This window comes from Orycteropus afer, unplaced genomic scaffold, assembly GCF_000298275.1.
Source record: "Orycteropus afer afer isolate SDZICR_OR568_19922 unplaced genomic scaffold, OryAfe1.0 scaffold00663, whole genome shotgun sequence".
NCBI classification, from domain to species: Eukaryota; Metazoa; Chordata; class Mammalia; order Tubulidentata; family Orycteropodidae; genus Orycteropus; species Orycteropus afer.
Genome location: NW_006922250.1, coordinates 112388 through 128543, shown reverse-complemented (window position 1 = coordinate 128543; position 16156 = coordinate 112388). Strand labels below are relative to the sequence as shown.

At 56.0% G+C, this 16156-nt stretch overlaps 2 protein-coding genes across 2 annotated transcripts in view; both read left to right on the top strand.

The window, feature by feature from the left end:
- The window catches only part of PPP2R3B (protein phosphatase 2 regulatory subunit B''beta), a 52784-nt gene extending 47386 nt beyond the window's left edge, over positions 1-5398 (top strand). Inside the window, exon 21 of the mRNA XM_007956771.2 lies at positions 5260-5398. Coding sequence (XP_007954962.2) covers positions 5260-5398 — 139 coding nt within the window. The remainder of the gene's footprint in view (positions 1-5259) is intronic.
- Positions 5399-13908: 8510 nt separating this feature from the next.
- Positions 13909-16156, top strand: part of GTPBP6 (GTP binding protein 6 (putative)) — a 21465-nt gene continuing 19217 nt past the window's right edge. The window contains exons 1-4 of the mRNA XM_007956770.1: positions 13909-14260; positions 14509-14646; positions 15440-15510; positions 15753-15883. Coding sequence (XP_007954961.1) covers positions 13909-14260; positions 14509-14646; positions 15440-15510; positions 15753-15883 — 692 coding nt within the window. The remainder of the gene's footprint in view (positions 14261-14508; positions 14647-15439; positions 15511-15752; positions 15884-16156) is intronic.

Here is a 16156-nt window from a genome sequence, read left to right as displayed (position 1 = left end):
TCTTGTTTCATTTTTCTGCAAATGGATCTCCAGTTTTGCCAGCACCATTTATTCAGCAAACGTTCTCTTCCCATTTAATGGATTTAGGTCCTTTGTCAAAGCTCAGCTGAGCATAGGTCAGAGGACCTCTTTTTGTTTTGATGTGAAGGTTTATCATTTTTGTTGGTGGTTACCCTGTGATTTATAGTTTTCTTCCCAAGTTTAGAACAGTCTGTTCTACCTTGTAGTTGTCCTGACTTGCCTACCATTTAGAAGGTCTATAACTATACAGTTTTTTCCCCTTTTTTGGTTTGTCGTTGTCCTCAGTTGTCAGTTGATGTCTCTGGTTCCCTGTTTCCACTCTTGTAGGCTTATTTACTTTGGATACTTCCACAGCCAGGGTGGTTTCTAGGTTATGTCATCATGTGTGTTAACAGTCAGTTGTTGTTGGCTGTTGTTGCTTCTCTGTCCAAAGGACTCCCTTTAGCATCTCTTGTCAGGTTGGTCTCATTTGAGCAAATTCCCTTAATTTCTGCTTATCTGGAAATGTCCTAATTTCACCATCATATTTGAGGGACAGTTTTACCAGGTATATAATTCTTGGTTGGAAAATTTTTCTTTCAGGTTTTTATATACACTTCCCGTTGTCTTCTTGCCTTGCATGGTTTATCCCGAGAACCGAGCTTAGCCATGTTGGTGGCCCCTCGTAGGTGACTTCCTTTTTCTCGTGCTGCTCTCAGGATTCTTTGTCTTTGTTTTTGGTGAGTTTGATGATGAGATGTCTGGGTGAGTTTCTTTTGGGGTCTGTCCTGTTTGGGGTTCGTTGGACTTCCTGAATGGATATGTTCTTATCTTTCATCATACCAGGAGAATTCTCTTCCAAAAAATCTTAAACAATTTTCCCTGTGGTTTTGTCTCTCTTCCTGTTCTGGAATTCCGATTACATGTAGATTATTCCTTTTGATGGTATCCCATGTGAACCTTAGGCCTTTTTCATTTTGTTTTGCTCTTCTTTCTGATTTATTCCTTTCCAAATAATTGTTTAGGTATTTTGCTTTCAATCTCACCAATTCTGTCTTCCATTGATTTAGTTCTGCTCCTTTGCCCATCCAATGTCTTATCTATTTCTGAAAATTTAGTATTAATCTTCTGCATTTTTATGTGTGTTGATTTTGTATCATTTCTAAGTTTTCATTTATTTTGTCAGTTTGTTCTTGTATCGTTTTTTGAAATTGTTGTAGGGTTTTCTCTTTGTTTTCCTTGATCGGTCTCTCAATTCGGTGATGAAACTTAAATATAATTCCTTTGAATTCCTTCTCAGGGAGTTCCAATGCTGCATGTTCCTCAGGGATGTCTTTTGGGTCTGTGTCTTGGTCCCTTGTTTCTCCTGCTTTATCTTGCTTCTTTGTGTGGACTGTGATGCTCTGTTGTCTCCGAGGCATTGTGACGTTTTTGTGTTTATATCTAATTGGTGATAGTATGTTGAAGTGACTTGCCCACGATTTCGTTTTCTTTGTATGTTGTCTACTCAAGCAGGGTACTGTGCTGTGCTCCTCTGTGTCCTAGTTAGTAGCACGTATACACTCACCACCTGTCTCCTTTCCTGGTGTCAGCCTCACATATGTCCTTGCCGCCCTTCGCAGACGGAGCTTATTCTTAGGTCCCTGGAATCCGAATGTTTTGTGACAAGATTTTACCCGAGTTTTCTGTGCTTGCCCTCTGACCTGAAGATCAGTGGTTCCGACCCACCCAGCAGGTCTCTGGGAGGAAAGCCTGTGAGCTCCTTCCATAGAGACTGCAGCCAAGAAAACCATCGGTGCAGTTCTTCTCTGCCAGGCACAGGGCGGTGTGACTCAGCGGGGACTCAGCAGCCACTTGACAGAGAGAAACGGGCAGGGCTCTGCGGACAGTCGGTCTCTGCTGGAGTGAGCCTCGATGGCTTGCCCTTCGGGTACTCTGTTCATCCCAGTTGTGGGGTTTGTGATTGTTCATAACATCCCCTGGTGATGCTTTCAATGCCTGTGGGATCTGCGGTGAGCTCCCCCCTCCAGCTCCCAGTACTGTCTCCTCCCCTCTGGTTCTCGATCGGTGTGGGCACCCGTGTGTTGTGACTGATCTCCTCAGAGAACCAAAGGGTCCCTGATACCTCTGTCCTGTTGATCTTTCTGTCTCGCTGATTCCGCCGTCATTTTGTCTGTCTCTCTTTACTCTGGAGTCGGGGCTGTGTTTCTGGTTTCTTGCGGTAGACTCTCTGGTCTCAGCCCGGAGACCTTGCCTCGGCCCTAAAGCGGCGTTCAGCATGTCCCCCATATGCACAGCACCACCGTATTGTGGGTTCCTTTTGTTTTGTTGTAAAGAATTGCCAGTTTCCTCTTGGTCCCTTTGACCTACTGTTTACATAGGGGTTTATTTTACTCTCCCCTCAAACACACACACACATACATCACACGCATGGTGACCCGAGCTCAGCGTGACCCACACGGCGCAGGCTCAGCGTGACACCCAGGCTCAAGATCCCTCCAGCCCTGGGTTTTCATTCTGTGTAAGGCCAGTTGCCATGGAGGCCACCATGACTCACGGCAACCCCACGTTGTTGGAGTTGAACTTCCATCCACAGCGTTTCCAGAGCCTGATGTTTCAGCAAGAGATTGCCAGGCCTTACTTCCAAGGCACCTCTGGGTGCCCTGGACCCAGCCTTTCTGTGAGCAGCCACTCGGCGGAACCTCCGGGACGCCTCCAACTAATGTGGCTGTTGTTTGGTGCCTCTCAGTCGGCTCTGACTGATGGCGACCCCGTGCACAGCAGAACAGAACCCTGCCCGGTCCTGCCGCAGCCTCACAGTCCTTGCCACACCTGAGCCCATCACTGCAGCCGCCGTGTCCGTCCGTCTCGTTGAGGGCCTTCGCCTTTTCACTGACCCTCCACTTTCCCAAGCATGACATCCTTCTCCAGGGGATGGTCCCTCCTGACAACATGACCAAAGTGGGTGAGGCCAAGTCTGGCCGTTCTCGCCTCCAAGGAGCGTTCCGGCGGCACTTCCTCCGGGACAGATGGGTTTGCTCTCTGGCGGCCCGTGGGACCTTCAGTGTTCTTCATCAGCTCCACAGTGTAAATGCGTCACTTCTTCTGCGGTCTTCCTCATTCACCGTCGAGCTTTCACGCGCATAGGAGGCTGTTGGAAAGACAGTGGCTTGGTTCCAGCGCACCCTAGTCTTCAGAGTGACCTCTTTGCTGACCACTTTACAGAGGCCTTTGGCAGCACATTTGCCCAGTGCAGTGCAACATCTGATTCTTGACTGCTGCTTCCATGGATGTTGGCTGTAAAATGAAATCCCTGGCAACTTCAGTCTTTCTACGTTTATCATGATGCTGCTGATAGGTCCCATTGTGAGGATTTCTGTTTTCTTTATATTGAGGTGTAATCCGTACTGAAGACTGTCTCCTTAGACCTTCATCAGTAAGTGCTTCAAGTCATCCTCACTTTCCGCAAGCAGAGTTTAGTCTGTGTATCGCAGGTTGTTAATGAGTCCTCCTCCAAATCTGATGCCACGTTCTTCTTCATATAGTCCAGCTTCTCGGATTATTTGCTCAGCATACAGATTGAATAAGTATGGGGAAAGGATACAACCCCGACACATTCCCTTCCTGATCTTAAACCACGCAGTGTCCCCTTGTTCTGTTCAAACAACAGCCCTCCTGGTCTGTGTATAGGTTCCTCATGAGCACAAGTAAGTGTTCTGGAATCCCCATTCTTCTAAATGTCACCCATAATTTGTTATAATCCACACAGTCAAATGCCTTTGCGTAGTCAACAAAACACAAGCAAACATCTTTCTGGTATTCTTTGCTTTGAACCAAGATCCATCTGACATCAGCAATGATATCCCCCATTCCATGTCCTCTTGTGAATCCAGTTTGCATTTCTGATGTTCCCTGTCACTACACTGCTGCAACTACGTTTGAATTATCTTCAGCAAGATTTTACTTACGTATGATAATAATGATACTGTTATTTCTGCATTCTGTTGGATCACCTTTCTTTGGAATGGGCACAAATAGGGATGTCTTCCAGTTGGTCGTCCAGGGGGCTGTCTTCCCAATTCCTCAGCATAAATACATGAGCACCTTTCGGCGCTGCATTGGTTTGCTGAAATATCTTAATAGTTATTCTGTCAGTTCCTGGAGGCTTGTTTCCCTGGCTCCTTCAGCGCACCATTGACTTCCTCCGTCAGCACCCCCTGTTCTTGCTCCTATGCTGCCTCCTGAAAGGGTTAAACGCCGGCAGGGTGACTCTCTGTTCTTCCCTTCTTTGGGCCCCTCCTCTGTCATTCAGTGTCTTGGCCATGGAACCTTTCTGTATCGCAGCTGAAGGCTTGAACTTGAAAAGTGCTGAGCGTGTTCTTGCTAATCATAGCTCGTATTGATGCCGTTTGCCATCCAGTCAGTTCTGACTCACGGTGTCTTCATGTGAGTGTTGGAGTACAGCTGTGCCCCACAGGGTTTGCAAAGAATTGGACGAGGGAGACCCTCCGTGGGGTGGACAGACAGAGGCCTCAACCGTGGACTCTAACAAGGGAGAACCTCGATGTTTTGGAAATAGGGGCCTTCAAAGTTCTTGAGATTGGTGGTCACATGGAGAGGGCTGCCACACCTTGGTTTCCTGCCTCGGTGGTGCTGGGGCTGGTTTGAGAGAGAGCTGCCGTCGGAGAGGTGGTGTCAGACTCGGGACAGGACCCAGCCTGGGTCTGCGGGGCGCACGCATGGTTCCAGCTCTGGGTCTCGGGCCTCACGTGCGGTCACTCCTTGAGCTTTGCTTGGAAGTCGACCTTCCAGAAGCAGACTCTGGCACTTCCTGATCTACGCGAGTTGTCGCTGACGAGCGCGCTCAGACTCACAGGGACCCCGTGTGCAACAGGACAGAACGCTGCCCCGCCCTCCACCACTCTAACGATCACTGGTGCGCTCAAGGCCATGGTTGAGGCCTCTGTCCGTCCATCTCATGGGGGTCTCGCTCTGAGCCCATGGTGCGGGCCCCGTATCACCTCGTCTCCTGGGGGTCCGTCCATCTCATGGGGGTCTCGCTTCTGAGCCCGTGGTTGAGGTCTCTGTGTCCGTCCATCTCATGGGCATCCCCCTTGTTCTCACTGAGCCTCCCCTTTACCAACCCTGATGGCCTTTTCCAGTGATGGGTCACTCTGGGTGATAGGGTTGCAGACCTGGCTGTGCTCACACAGGCCCCCAGCCGCACATCCGTCTGCTTCCTCGCGGCCTGTCTTGCAGGTACGAGCCTGAGCTCAGCCCCGTGGACCCCAAGCTGCGGGTGCAGCTGGATGCGAGGCCCTTCCTGGAGGCACCGTCTGCACTGGGCACCGTGGACCTGTATGACTGTGAGGACGATGACAGCCCGCAGCTGCTGTGACCGCGGGGACGGGAGGGCACGACCAACAGCCGGTCCGCTCAGCAGTGCCCTGGCCTCTGCCCCCGGATACGGTGCCAGCCGGTGCAGGACAGACAGACTGTGTGGCTGTGGCACCGTCTTTATGGACATGAGAAGCGTTTGTGTGGATGTTAAACTTTTATTTGTCCGGCACTGAGCTGTCAGGGTGGTTTTTGGTGGTGTGGTCCGTCTGCTGGGACGCAGCCCCCAGCGTCCGTGGGCCTTGGAGCCTCAGCCCATCTTATACACAGACGGACCCTCCTCGGCTGAGCACCGGGACCCACACCCCTTGCTCATGTCTGCACGGTGCCCCAGCGTCCGGGATGCAGGAGGAACTGTGGTCATCGGGGAGTGCTGTGCGCTGGAGAGGGGCCCCAGGCCACTGCCCAGACCACCCCCAGACTGCTGGGGGCCAGGGACCAGCAAGAAGGGGCTGCCGGGACAGTTATCCACGTAGACATGGGGACACCCCCTACCCTGGGGACACCTGCTGTCCTGGGCACTGTTGTCCATCAGGTCGGGGGCATCCCTCAGGCCACTGGGCCATGGTGTCAGCCTCAAGTGCCTGGACCAGGGACTTGCCAAAGATGTGGAGGGGGTTCATCTCCCCTCCTGGACCGTGGGGACACGGATGGGCCACGGCCTTGACATGGGCGAGCCTGGAGGGGGGATGGGGAGGTGGCCGTGGGCAAGGTGACCAAGGGGTGCTCAGCTTCCCGCAGCCCCAGGAGCCCCTCGGATTATCTCCGCCGTGCCCAGCCCCCTGCCTCAGGGACAAGGACCACCAGCCCCAGGGCCCTGAGCCCCCGAGCCGTCCCCTTAGGGCCTCTGCCGCGGTCCGCTGCCCCTCCCCCAACGGGAAACATTCGCACACCACCCAGCATCCCTCTGTCGCAAGCACAGCAAGATGGGGACCTCCACCTCCGTCCCCCTCCACTCACCCCACAGACACTCTCAGACCCCACCCCCACGGATGGCACAGGCCCTGCCCTCCACCCCCAAAGATACAGGCCCCACCTCACAGACATTCAGGCTCTGGCCCCCACCCCACGGACCCTGACAGGCCTGCTCCACCACAAAGACGGGCTTGGCTTTAGCGATGCCCTTAGGTGCTGCCCCTGGGGACACTCAGGCCCCGCCCCTGTGGGCCCTCTCGGGCCCCGCCCCTGTGGGCCCTTTCGGGCCCCGCCCCGTGGACCCTCCCAGGCCACGCCCTGCGGACCCTCTCAGGCCACGCCCCTGTGGGCCCTCTCGGGCCCCGCCCCATGGACCCTCCCAGGCCACGCCCTGCGGACCCTCTCAGGCCACGCCCCGTGGACCCTCTCAGGCCACGCCCCTACCCCACCAATGCCCAAAGACCACGATGCTCAGATCGGAGAACTAGGGCAGCAGCAGCAGGAACCCAAGGTTGAGGGGGTGCTGGCCCCCCAGCTCACACACCGGCACCTCGGCAAAGGTGAAAGGCCACACGTGTGGGCGAGCCAGCATGGGGACGGCACTGACAATGGCCCATGTGGCCTGCGGGTCTGTCCACCAGTGGGTCAGGTGCATGGCGTCCCGGGCGCAGGATTGAAACCAAGTACCAGACGCTGTGGAAAGGACGGCAGGCGAACTGGGTGAGGTTGTAGGGGCCGCCATAGGGTCCACGTGCTTCCGGTGCAGCTGTGGACGGGCGGAGGTCAGACATGTGCCTATCCTCGCCGTCACAGGGAAGACCCGTGCTGGGGGGCCTGGAGCCAGGGGTGCACACCTGCTGGGGGGCTGCAGGCCCTCCTGGCGTGAGCTGCCCTGTCCACTGAACACAGACACCAGCGTGCCGCGAGGTGCCCCTTCAGCAGGACGGCAGGGCCCTGTTACCGTGCAGAAGTCAGTTCAGAACCTTTCCCAGCAGGAGCCCAGGCCAACAACTGGATAGAAGTCGTTACCGTGGGTTTGCAGAAAACCAAAAGATGGGGCAGGAAGGCGTTTACATTGAGAGAGACACCACCCCACAAGCAGATGAAGGTTAGAAACCGTTCAGACTCAGAACAGTGTTCACCGCAGCACCTTCCACCAAGGACGGACACAACCAAGTCCGTCAGCAGATGATGGGAACCGTGCACACAGCGGAGTATTAGTCGCAGAAAAGAAAGAACCCAAGTGTCCTTCAGCAGATGATGGATCAGCACAGTGGGTCTGGCCACACAGTGGAGTATTCCTCAGACACAAAGAGAAATGAAGTTCTGATCGATGCAATGAGGGGAATGAGTCTTGAAAACGTTGTTAGCTGTTGCGTCGGCTCCCACTCAAAGTGACCCTGTGCACCACAGAGCAGAGCACGGCCTGCTCCTGGGTCCGGCCCACAGCCCTCGCCGTGCTCGAGCCCATCACGGCATCCGCTGTCCCGGGCCGTCTCGTTGAGGGCCTTCCTCTTCCTCGCTGACTCCAGCATGCAGTCCTTCAGGGACTGGCATGGCACCTGTCCGTGGGGCCCCGGGTCCTCGTGCTGGGAACCTCTTCAGCCCGGGGGAGACTGGTGACAAGGCCCTGCCCCTTGAGCAGACAGAGAAAGCCCTGCCTAGAGCTGGTCCCCTGACTTCTAGTCTCCTAACGGTTTGTTGAAGCCACCCTCTGGTGTTTCTGTGACGGCAGCAGTAGATCACTTGGGAGGGCGCTCTGGCGGCGTGGTGGATAAGGCATTTGGCTGCTCACCAAAAGCTCAGCGGTTCAAACCCCACCAGCTTCTCCATGGGAAGAAGACGGGACAATCTACATCCGTAAAGATTTACAGCCTCGGAAGCCCTGTGGGGGTCCTCTGAGTTGGAATTGCCTAGATGACAGGGAGTTTGGTTTGGGTTTTTTTTGTTTTTTTTTTTTCCAGATAACTCAGTCGGCTCGTGTTGGAATCGACTCAGTGACAGTGGGTTAGATAACTGAGACGCACGTACCCCTGACACATTCAAACACGTGTGCGTATGTGAATGACCATATATGGCGTGCGGACCCGCAGCTTCAGGAGGGTCAATTTATGGCTGATCATTGCCCTTCTGGGCCCTGTTCTGTGGCGTCCTCATTGCTGACATTAAATGTCACTTTTGTTCCTCAGAGGGAAAGCACCTTCTAGAAGCTCCGTTACAAGCTTAAGTTCATATGGCCAGATTCTTAACGTCACTGTTAATGCCCAGAACCTACTGACAAGCCGTCTGCTTCTGGGACGGACCTTCCGCTGTGGCCCGAGAGGAGCAGCAAGTTTGCTGGAGACCCTTGGAGCTGTAAGCCACCTGATGACGCGGCCACCCCAACTCCCTGCTTACACCTCTGCCTGGGGTCAGGGCCTTTCCCGACCCGGGGGATTGTCAGCAAATTCTGTGACACCTTTTGTTCTTACTGCTGCTGCTCCCCGAGTCAGGGCAGCCCCGCGCCCAACAGAACCAACACGGCGTGGTCCTGCACAAGCCCCTTGGTCGGTTGTGCGATGGACTGTTGGGATCCACAGGGCTCCCAAGGGCACAATTTCAGACGTCAGTCACCAGGCCTCTTCCTAGTCTCATAGTCGGAGCTCCACGGAAACCCGTTCAGTGTCCCGGTGACACAGGAGCCCGTGCTGGCGGACGGGTGGTGACCGCGTGGGAGGCACACTGGCTCGGAGTCCAACCCGATCTCCTGCACGACCATCCAGCCACCAGCTCCGCCCCAGTGTGACGTTTAAACGTTTACACTGTGTCAGGAGAGCAAAGGGACTTAGAGGAGGCAGACAATGAAAGGCAAGCAAAGTGACTAAGATGATTATAAGTAAACTATGAAAGCACTGGATGATTTTAATGCAGGTGGAGGTCCCGGTGCTGGCGATTTCATCGACTCCAGGATCAGGATGTAGCCCCCAACCCATGTGAGTATTTCAATTATTATTATTATTATTATTTTAAAAAACAACAACTCACCATCAAATCAATTCTCACTCCTAGCGACCCCTCCTTGGGCTGCGGAGGCGCTAGCTATCTCTATGGAAGTAGATGGCCCAGTCTTCCTTCTGAGGAGTGGCTGGTGGGTTTGAACCACCAGCCTTCTGGTTAGCAGTCAAGTATGTTAGGCGCTGCGCCACCAGAGCTCCCATTATTATTATTGCAAAAAAGATACTAAATCAAGCCCAGGTGTACCTCAGACACTCAGTGGGCTCGGTGCCAGACTACGGCAGTGAGGCAGACAATGAATGAAAGCAAGTCCCACGAGGTTTCTGGTTTCCCATGGCAAATGAAAGTCGTGTTGACCCTACCTCGTGGTCTACTAAGTGTGCAGCAGCATGAGGAACAAGGTTGAAATATGCTGTGAATGACCAAGTTGGACACCCAAGAAGTGAGCACGCTACAGTACAAACGGCCCATAGCCTTGCTGAACACAGGGTGCTGTAAACCTTCCATTTACACAGAAACGCAGTATCCACACAGTGCAGGAAAGCAAAGGCAGTAAAAGGAGGTCGGCCTGTGTCCTTTCAAAGCAACAGCATTTGAGAATCCCGGAAAGAAAGTACTGCAAAACCCAGCATGCAATGGAGACGTGGAGGCTGCAGGCTCTGACCTCCAACTTCACGGGAGGGCGGCAGAACCAGCATGAGCAGCCCCAGGCTGAAGCCTGTGAGGCCAGACGTGCCTCCACCCTCCGGCCTTTCACCAGCTCCGACACCCGCCATCCCTCCCACGGCACTCACCACTGCTCTGCTGGCTTCGATCACTGCAGTGGCCACACAGCCCTCAGACACTCCTCGTGACGTTGGGGTTTCTCAGCGGAACTAACAGGTGCAGTTCAGGTCCAGGACGCACTCAGGATACAGTTCTTCCACCAGCACGGTCTCCCCTCTGTGTGCCCTCAGACACGCCTCTCTGGCCCTTGGCTCTCGGCCTGGCCTCCGCCTCTGTGGCCAGGGAAGCCTGCCCCTCTCTCATTCCTCTTGGTTCCACCGCCGCCATCCCTCCACCAGGGTGACCCTCAGCCAAGGAGGTCCAGCTCAGGGGCCTCTGGCCACGGACACACTCCGCTCCACCTCTTCTCTCCTGATGGCAGTGAGGTCCTCTCTCTGCCTCTGTTGTTGTTGTTGTTATTTTCCGTCGAGTCGGCCCTGACTCATAGCAACCCCTCCTTGGGTTTCCGAGGCAGTATCACTACGGAAGTAGATTGCCCAACCTTCCGAGGAGTGGCTGGTGGGTTTGAACTGCCAACCTCCTGGTTAGCAGTCAAGTGCCTTAGGCACTATGCTACCAGAGCTCCTTCTCTAGGAGGGCTCATTTGAAGCCTGGCAGAGTGACAGAACTAACCAATCCCAACATCAGAGTTCTGCACACCTTATTGGCATGGTCCCACCCAGTAATCCAGTGAGAGTCACAAAGACTAGGCTAGAAAAGCCATACCAGGTCATTCACTGCACAGCATGGCTTCACGTACCACCATAGTGTGTTTCTCTGAACTAGGCTGCGGTTCCCTTTTGTTCTAGCAAACTGAGGCCACGTTGTAATTACTTGTCTTCATCTCTTTTGTCCAGTTGTCCTGTGACTCTCACTGATCTCTAGCAAGTAGTGATACTGTTTCTAATAAATGGCAGATATGTGATGAATAGTTGCTGAATAAAGGTCTGCGAAGATGCATGGATTTTCATTTGGGTTTTAGGATCTGAACTTCGGAGGAAACCATCTAGTCTAACAGCACCATGTGACAGATTATCGGTAAGAGAACAGTAAACCAAAGGTTCTATAGAAGAATCCTGATCAAAAGGGGGAAGATGCTGAACAGAATTTCAGATGCTTATGGAATTCAGACTTTCTGGAACCATAGAGGCTGGCTGAACCTCTGTAACTGCCGCCTGTGATAATCTTTAAACAAAAGTGTCCCCTGGAGTCTTCTTAAAACAAAACAACCTTTTAGTTTACCTGGGAATGAATGTGTGGTCTTTGAAGATCTGTCTGTATGGGGTCAAATTGATAACAGCATCTGGAAGGGTTAAGTAGGAGGGATAGAGGATGGTGAGTTACGTCATGGTGGAGGAACTCCGAAAAGAAGGGTAGGGATGGCTGCACCAACAATGTCACTGAATTTTACGTGTAGAAAATGTTGGCTGGATGTTATGGTCTGCAGACTCAACATTTTTTAAAAAATACAGCAATTACAAAAAGATCTCATTCACGAAATTGCTTATCCTTACTGCCCCCCACTCAAAAACGCGGGTTAGGCAGGCTCCAGCCGCCAGCGTCTGTGATGCAGCCAGGACAGGCGCCTAACGGGGTCCACAGAGCTAGTAATTCACAGAAACAAAGGCCGAGGGGCCCGCCCAGCGTGGAGCCCAGCAGGCGGTGGCTAGTGTCCATCCACCCCCAGGGAAGGCTGAGCCAGTGAGGAGCCCGCCTTGCAGTGCCGGGCTCTCGCCAGCAGGTGGCAGCACAGACCGCGGGCTGGTCTGCCGGGACTCAGCCGGCCCCATTCCCAGCCGGCTCCGGGCGCCCCTTTGTGGGGCCCAGCAGAGCTGTGGTCCCCAGGTTTTCAGTGGCTGACTTTTCACAGGTCGATCTTTCTTCTGAGGCGCCTGTGTGGATCTCAGCCTCCAACCTCCAGGTTAACCGTTCGCACAACCCACAAACACAGCAACCACCCAAATTCACGAACGTGGGCTCATTATCCTGGAGGCCGGTGTTTCTAGACACCTCATCTTACATTTTAGCTCAGTTTTGTGCGAGCAACAGGGAAAACACACGTGGGAAAGGCAACTTGCCCAGGGAAAAGCCACCACCCACTCGGGACAGGCCACCTGCCCAGGGCTGGCCTTGATTCCCGGCGCTCAGTGGTTTTCTCCAAGCCTGATGGTGTGCTGTCTGCCACATCCCAGCCTTCCGCTGCGACTACGGTGGATGCTGCCAAAAGCCCCAGTGCGCAGTCTTGAAGGTCCCTTCTAAGCTCCCAGGCCCATTCTTGAAGTGGCAGCTGTGTTCACGTCCCTGGGGGCTACACTCCCCCACGTTCCTCCTGAGCACCCTAGCCTCCAGTTTCCGAGCGAGCTGGGAGAGTCACTGTCCGGGAACAGATTTCAGCGCAGCTTCCAGACAGGTGCACTAGGAACAAAAGACAGGCCATCGCCCACAATCAGCCAGCGGGAACCCCACAGTCACAGCAGGCTGAGCTCCAACGCGTCGTGGGGATGGCTCCGCACCCTCACATTTCCTTCCAGTGCGCCTGGGGTCACCTTGAGCCCTTGACAGCAGCCAACAATGATAAGGGACAAGGATGGGTGATCTTTGTGACTCTGGGGTCAGACCACAGGGCAGTAGCTTCACTTCAGGATAACGGCTGACTGAGTGCTACACGTGCTTATTTTTACATTTGCTTTTCATTAAGTTCGTTACCTTGGTTCAAGTTGAAATCAGCACATTGCATTATTAAACAATCTACAAAAGCAACAATTTTGAACATGGTGCTCCACTGGCAATGTTTTGTTCTGTGGGTCACGAGGTCGTTTGGAGTCGGAACCAACGTTACCGAACCTAAGTACAAATCTCTACCAGAGCAGTGACTGGGTCTTTCAGCCCCTGGACCAGCTGGGGGTGCACACCAGGAGCGCCTAGCCGCTGTGCCATCATGTGTCCTAACGGGGGTATATCCCAACTTTAGACACCAGGTGACAGGGGAGACCTGCCCCCCACGATTTTCTAGGCTGGAATCTTTACAGCAGCAGACCACCAGGTCTTTCTCGCGTGGACCTTCCAGGGTGCAGCAGAGCGCTGACCCGCTGCGCCACCGGGGCTCCTTGACCTCGGTTGACCTGGTTTCGGGCCCTCCTGACCCACAAGAAGGCCAGGATGTCTGCACTCCCGGCCCAGCACCTGTCTTCGCAGACAAGGTTCCGAACCCTGGACCTGGGGCTCCGAGACCAGCCCGCTTACTCCCAGGGGGCCCGGGGAGTAAGCGGGCTGGTCTCGGAGAGGCGGACGGCGGCGGCCAGTGTCCGGGGAGCGGACTCGGGGGCACACCGAGCGGAGGCGGCAGCCCCACGAGGCCCCGGGCCCCGAGTCGCCTGCCCCAAGCTTCGTGGGGCCCAGTCTTCCGGGTCCAGAGCCCCTGGGGGGTCGGCAGCGGCAGGTCAGACCCCCAACAGGACTCGGGTCGAGTCCCACGACGGCTCCATTAGATTTGTCCCCGGGGAGGGGAGGGGACTTCCGGCTGGGACCCTAGGCAGAGCTCGGAACCCGAATACGCTCCCGGCCGGGGACGCCCGCGGAGATGCAGTGAACCCCGACCACCCAGCGCCTGCTGATATGGACGTGCGCGCCAACTAGCTAAGAGCACGTGACACGAGGCGGCCAATGGGGAGCCGCCGGAAGACCCGCCTCCCGACCGCTCAGTGCCTGCTCTGCGGCCGGGCTCGGGACAAGAGCGCCAATTCGCTAAGAACACGTGACACGAAGCGGCCAATGGGGAGCCGCAGGAAGGCCCGCCCCTGGCAGAGCCCCGCACCGGCGCGTTGCTGGGGACGCAGAATGTGGCCCCTCCGTGCCGCCTTCCGCGCGGGGCTTCGGCTCTCTCGCGTGAGCCGCGGCCTCCCGGCTGCGAGGGCCGCACCGCCGCCGCCCAACCCGGTGCGCGCGCTCGCCGCCTTGGGTCCAGAGGTGCCGGGGTCGGACGTGCGCAGGGGCGGAGGATGGGGCGGGCGGGCGGACGGGCAGAGAGCCGGAGCCCGGGATGAGGTCCTGGAAGATGCGGACGCCGAAGAGGAGGAAGAGGAGGAAGCGCTGCTGAGCAGAGAGTCTCTGCTGCCGGCGGGCATCCAGCGCGTGTGCCTGGTCCACCCGGAGGTCAAGTGCGGCCCGCGAAAACCACAGCTGACCCGAGGTGACGGGGGCGGGACATCCGAGGGCAGGGACTGTCACTGGTGAGGGGGGTTTGGGGGCGGGGACTGTTACTGATGAGCTGGACTTTGGGGGCGGGGCCTGACCGTGGTGGGCGGGGACTGTCGGGAGGGAGGGGTTTGGGTGGGGACTGTCTGTAGTGGGCGGGGTTTGGGGCGGGGCCGAGCTGGGCAGCGATGGGAAGGGCGCGGTAGGTGGCTGACCCTGTTTCCTTGTTTCCCGTTCCCGCAGCGGAGTGGCAGGTTGCTGAGGCCAAGGCTCTGGTGCACACGCTAGATGGCTGGTCCGTGGTGCAGACCATGGTGGTGCCCACCAAGACGCCAGACAGCAAGCTGGTTTTCGGCAGAGGAAACTCCGAGCACCTGACAGGTGAGCTTAGGTGAGCTTTCGTGGCCTCTCCTCCCTCCCCCGCCTTCCCCACTATGGAGAACGTTCAAGCCGGGGGGCGGATTGTGGCAACAGTGGGGCCTGCCTCGGGGTCCGCCTTCCAGCAAGTACAGCGTTTCAGGTGTGGGAAGAACTGGTGTGAGGGAGGGGCCTCTGGCCTCCCCACTGAAGTGACCCCCAGCCAGGGGTGCTATTTACCTGAGAGTCCACAGTGTAACTGAGCTCTCCAGATACTTGCCGTAAAGGGCCTGCCACCTCCGGTCACGTTCCCCCCTCAAGCATTGATGCCCTGCTCTGGGTCACTTGGGTTATGGGTCCTTGTGTGACCCTCCCCGCCCTCAGACATCTGTCCCCATCCCAGATGCTCCCCGATCATTCACGGGCTGGTGAGCCCTCCCCAGGTGTCTGGAGAGGGTGTGGTTCTTATCACGCCTGTCTGTGCCTGAACTCACGTGCTTCAGCCCTGCGTGGTTGTGCCACCTTGATGTGTGTGTCAGACATGCACCTGTGGGCAGAGCCACGCGTACATTGGGCATGCACCTGTGGGGAGACTCGTGTACATTACACGTGTAGCTGCAGAGAGACCCGTGTGGGCTTCAGGCGCCTGTGGGAGACTCCAGCCCTGCAGCCCCACTTGCTGTAAACAGCACTCAGATAGTCACAGGTGCCGTGTGCAGACCCACAGAGGGCCCTGCACAGGGGTTGTCTGGAGGGTTATTCCCCACACGAATGCCCACGAGAGCGTCAGCCCGTTGTGCTGTTCTCCTTTCCTTAGAGAGAATCCGAGGGTCTCCAGAAATCACGTCCGTCTTCCTGAACGTGGAGAGGATGACCCCCCTCACAAAGGTACTTGAGACGACCTTGCGTCAGTCTTGTTGAGCCACAAGGGATGAGCAGTGCTGCGGGTGGGAGCCCTGTTGTGAAGATGAGCGGGTCAGCGTGTAGAGCAATGGGATGTTGCCCCTAATCTGAGGCCCACTGGGACACCAGGTGTGCCTCTGCCCAGTGTGCCATCATCTGCCCAGGTGTGTCTGTGCTCAGGTGTCCCTGTGCCCAGTGTGCCATCAGAGGTTTTCCTGTCCTCTCAGAAGGAGCTCGAGGCGGCCTGGGGCGTGCCGGTGTTTGACCGCTTCACCATTGTGCTGCAGATCTTCCGCTGCAACGCCCGCTCCAGGGAGGCCCGGCTGCAGGTCGCACTGGCCGAGCTTCCGCTGCTCAGGTAGATGGTGGACCCCTGGTCCTCCCCTGGGTCCCAGCCTAGTGCAGCACCCCCCTTGACTTCCAGTCTTTGACCCTTTCCTGGAGGGTACGAGGCAGTGACGGCTGAGTGGTGGAACCCTCGCCTTCGGAGCGGGATACCTCGCTCCCGTCCCAGCAGCGCACCCTGTGCACACCCAGCACCCATCCGCCTGTGGCGGCTGCGTGTTGCTGGGACGGTGGACGGGTTCCGCCTGTGGCGGCTGCGTGTTGGTGTGACGGTGGACGGGTTCCG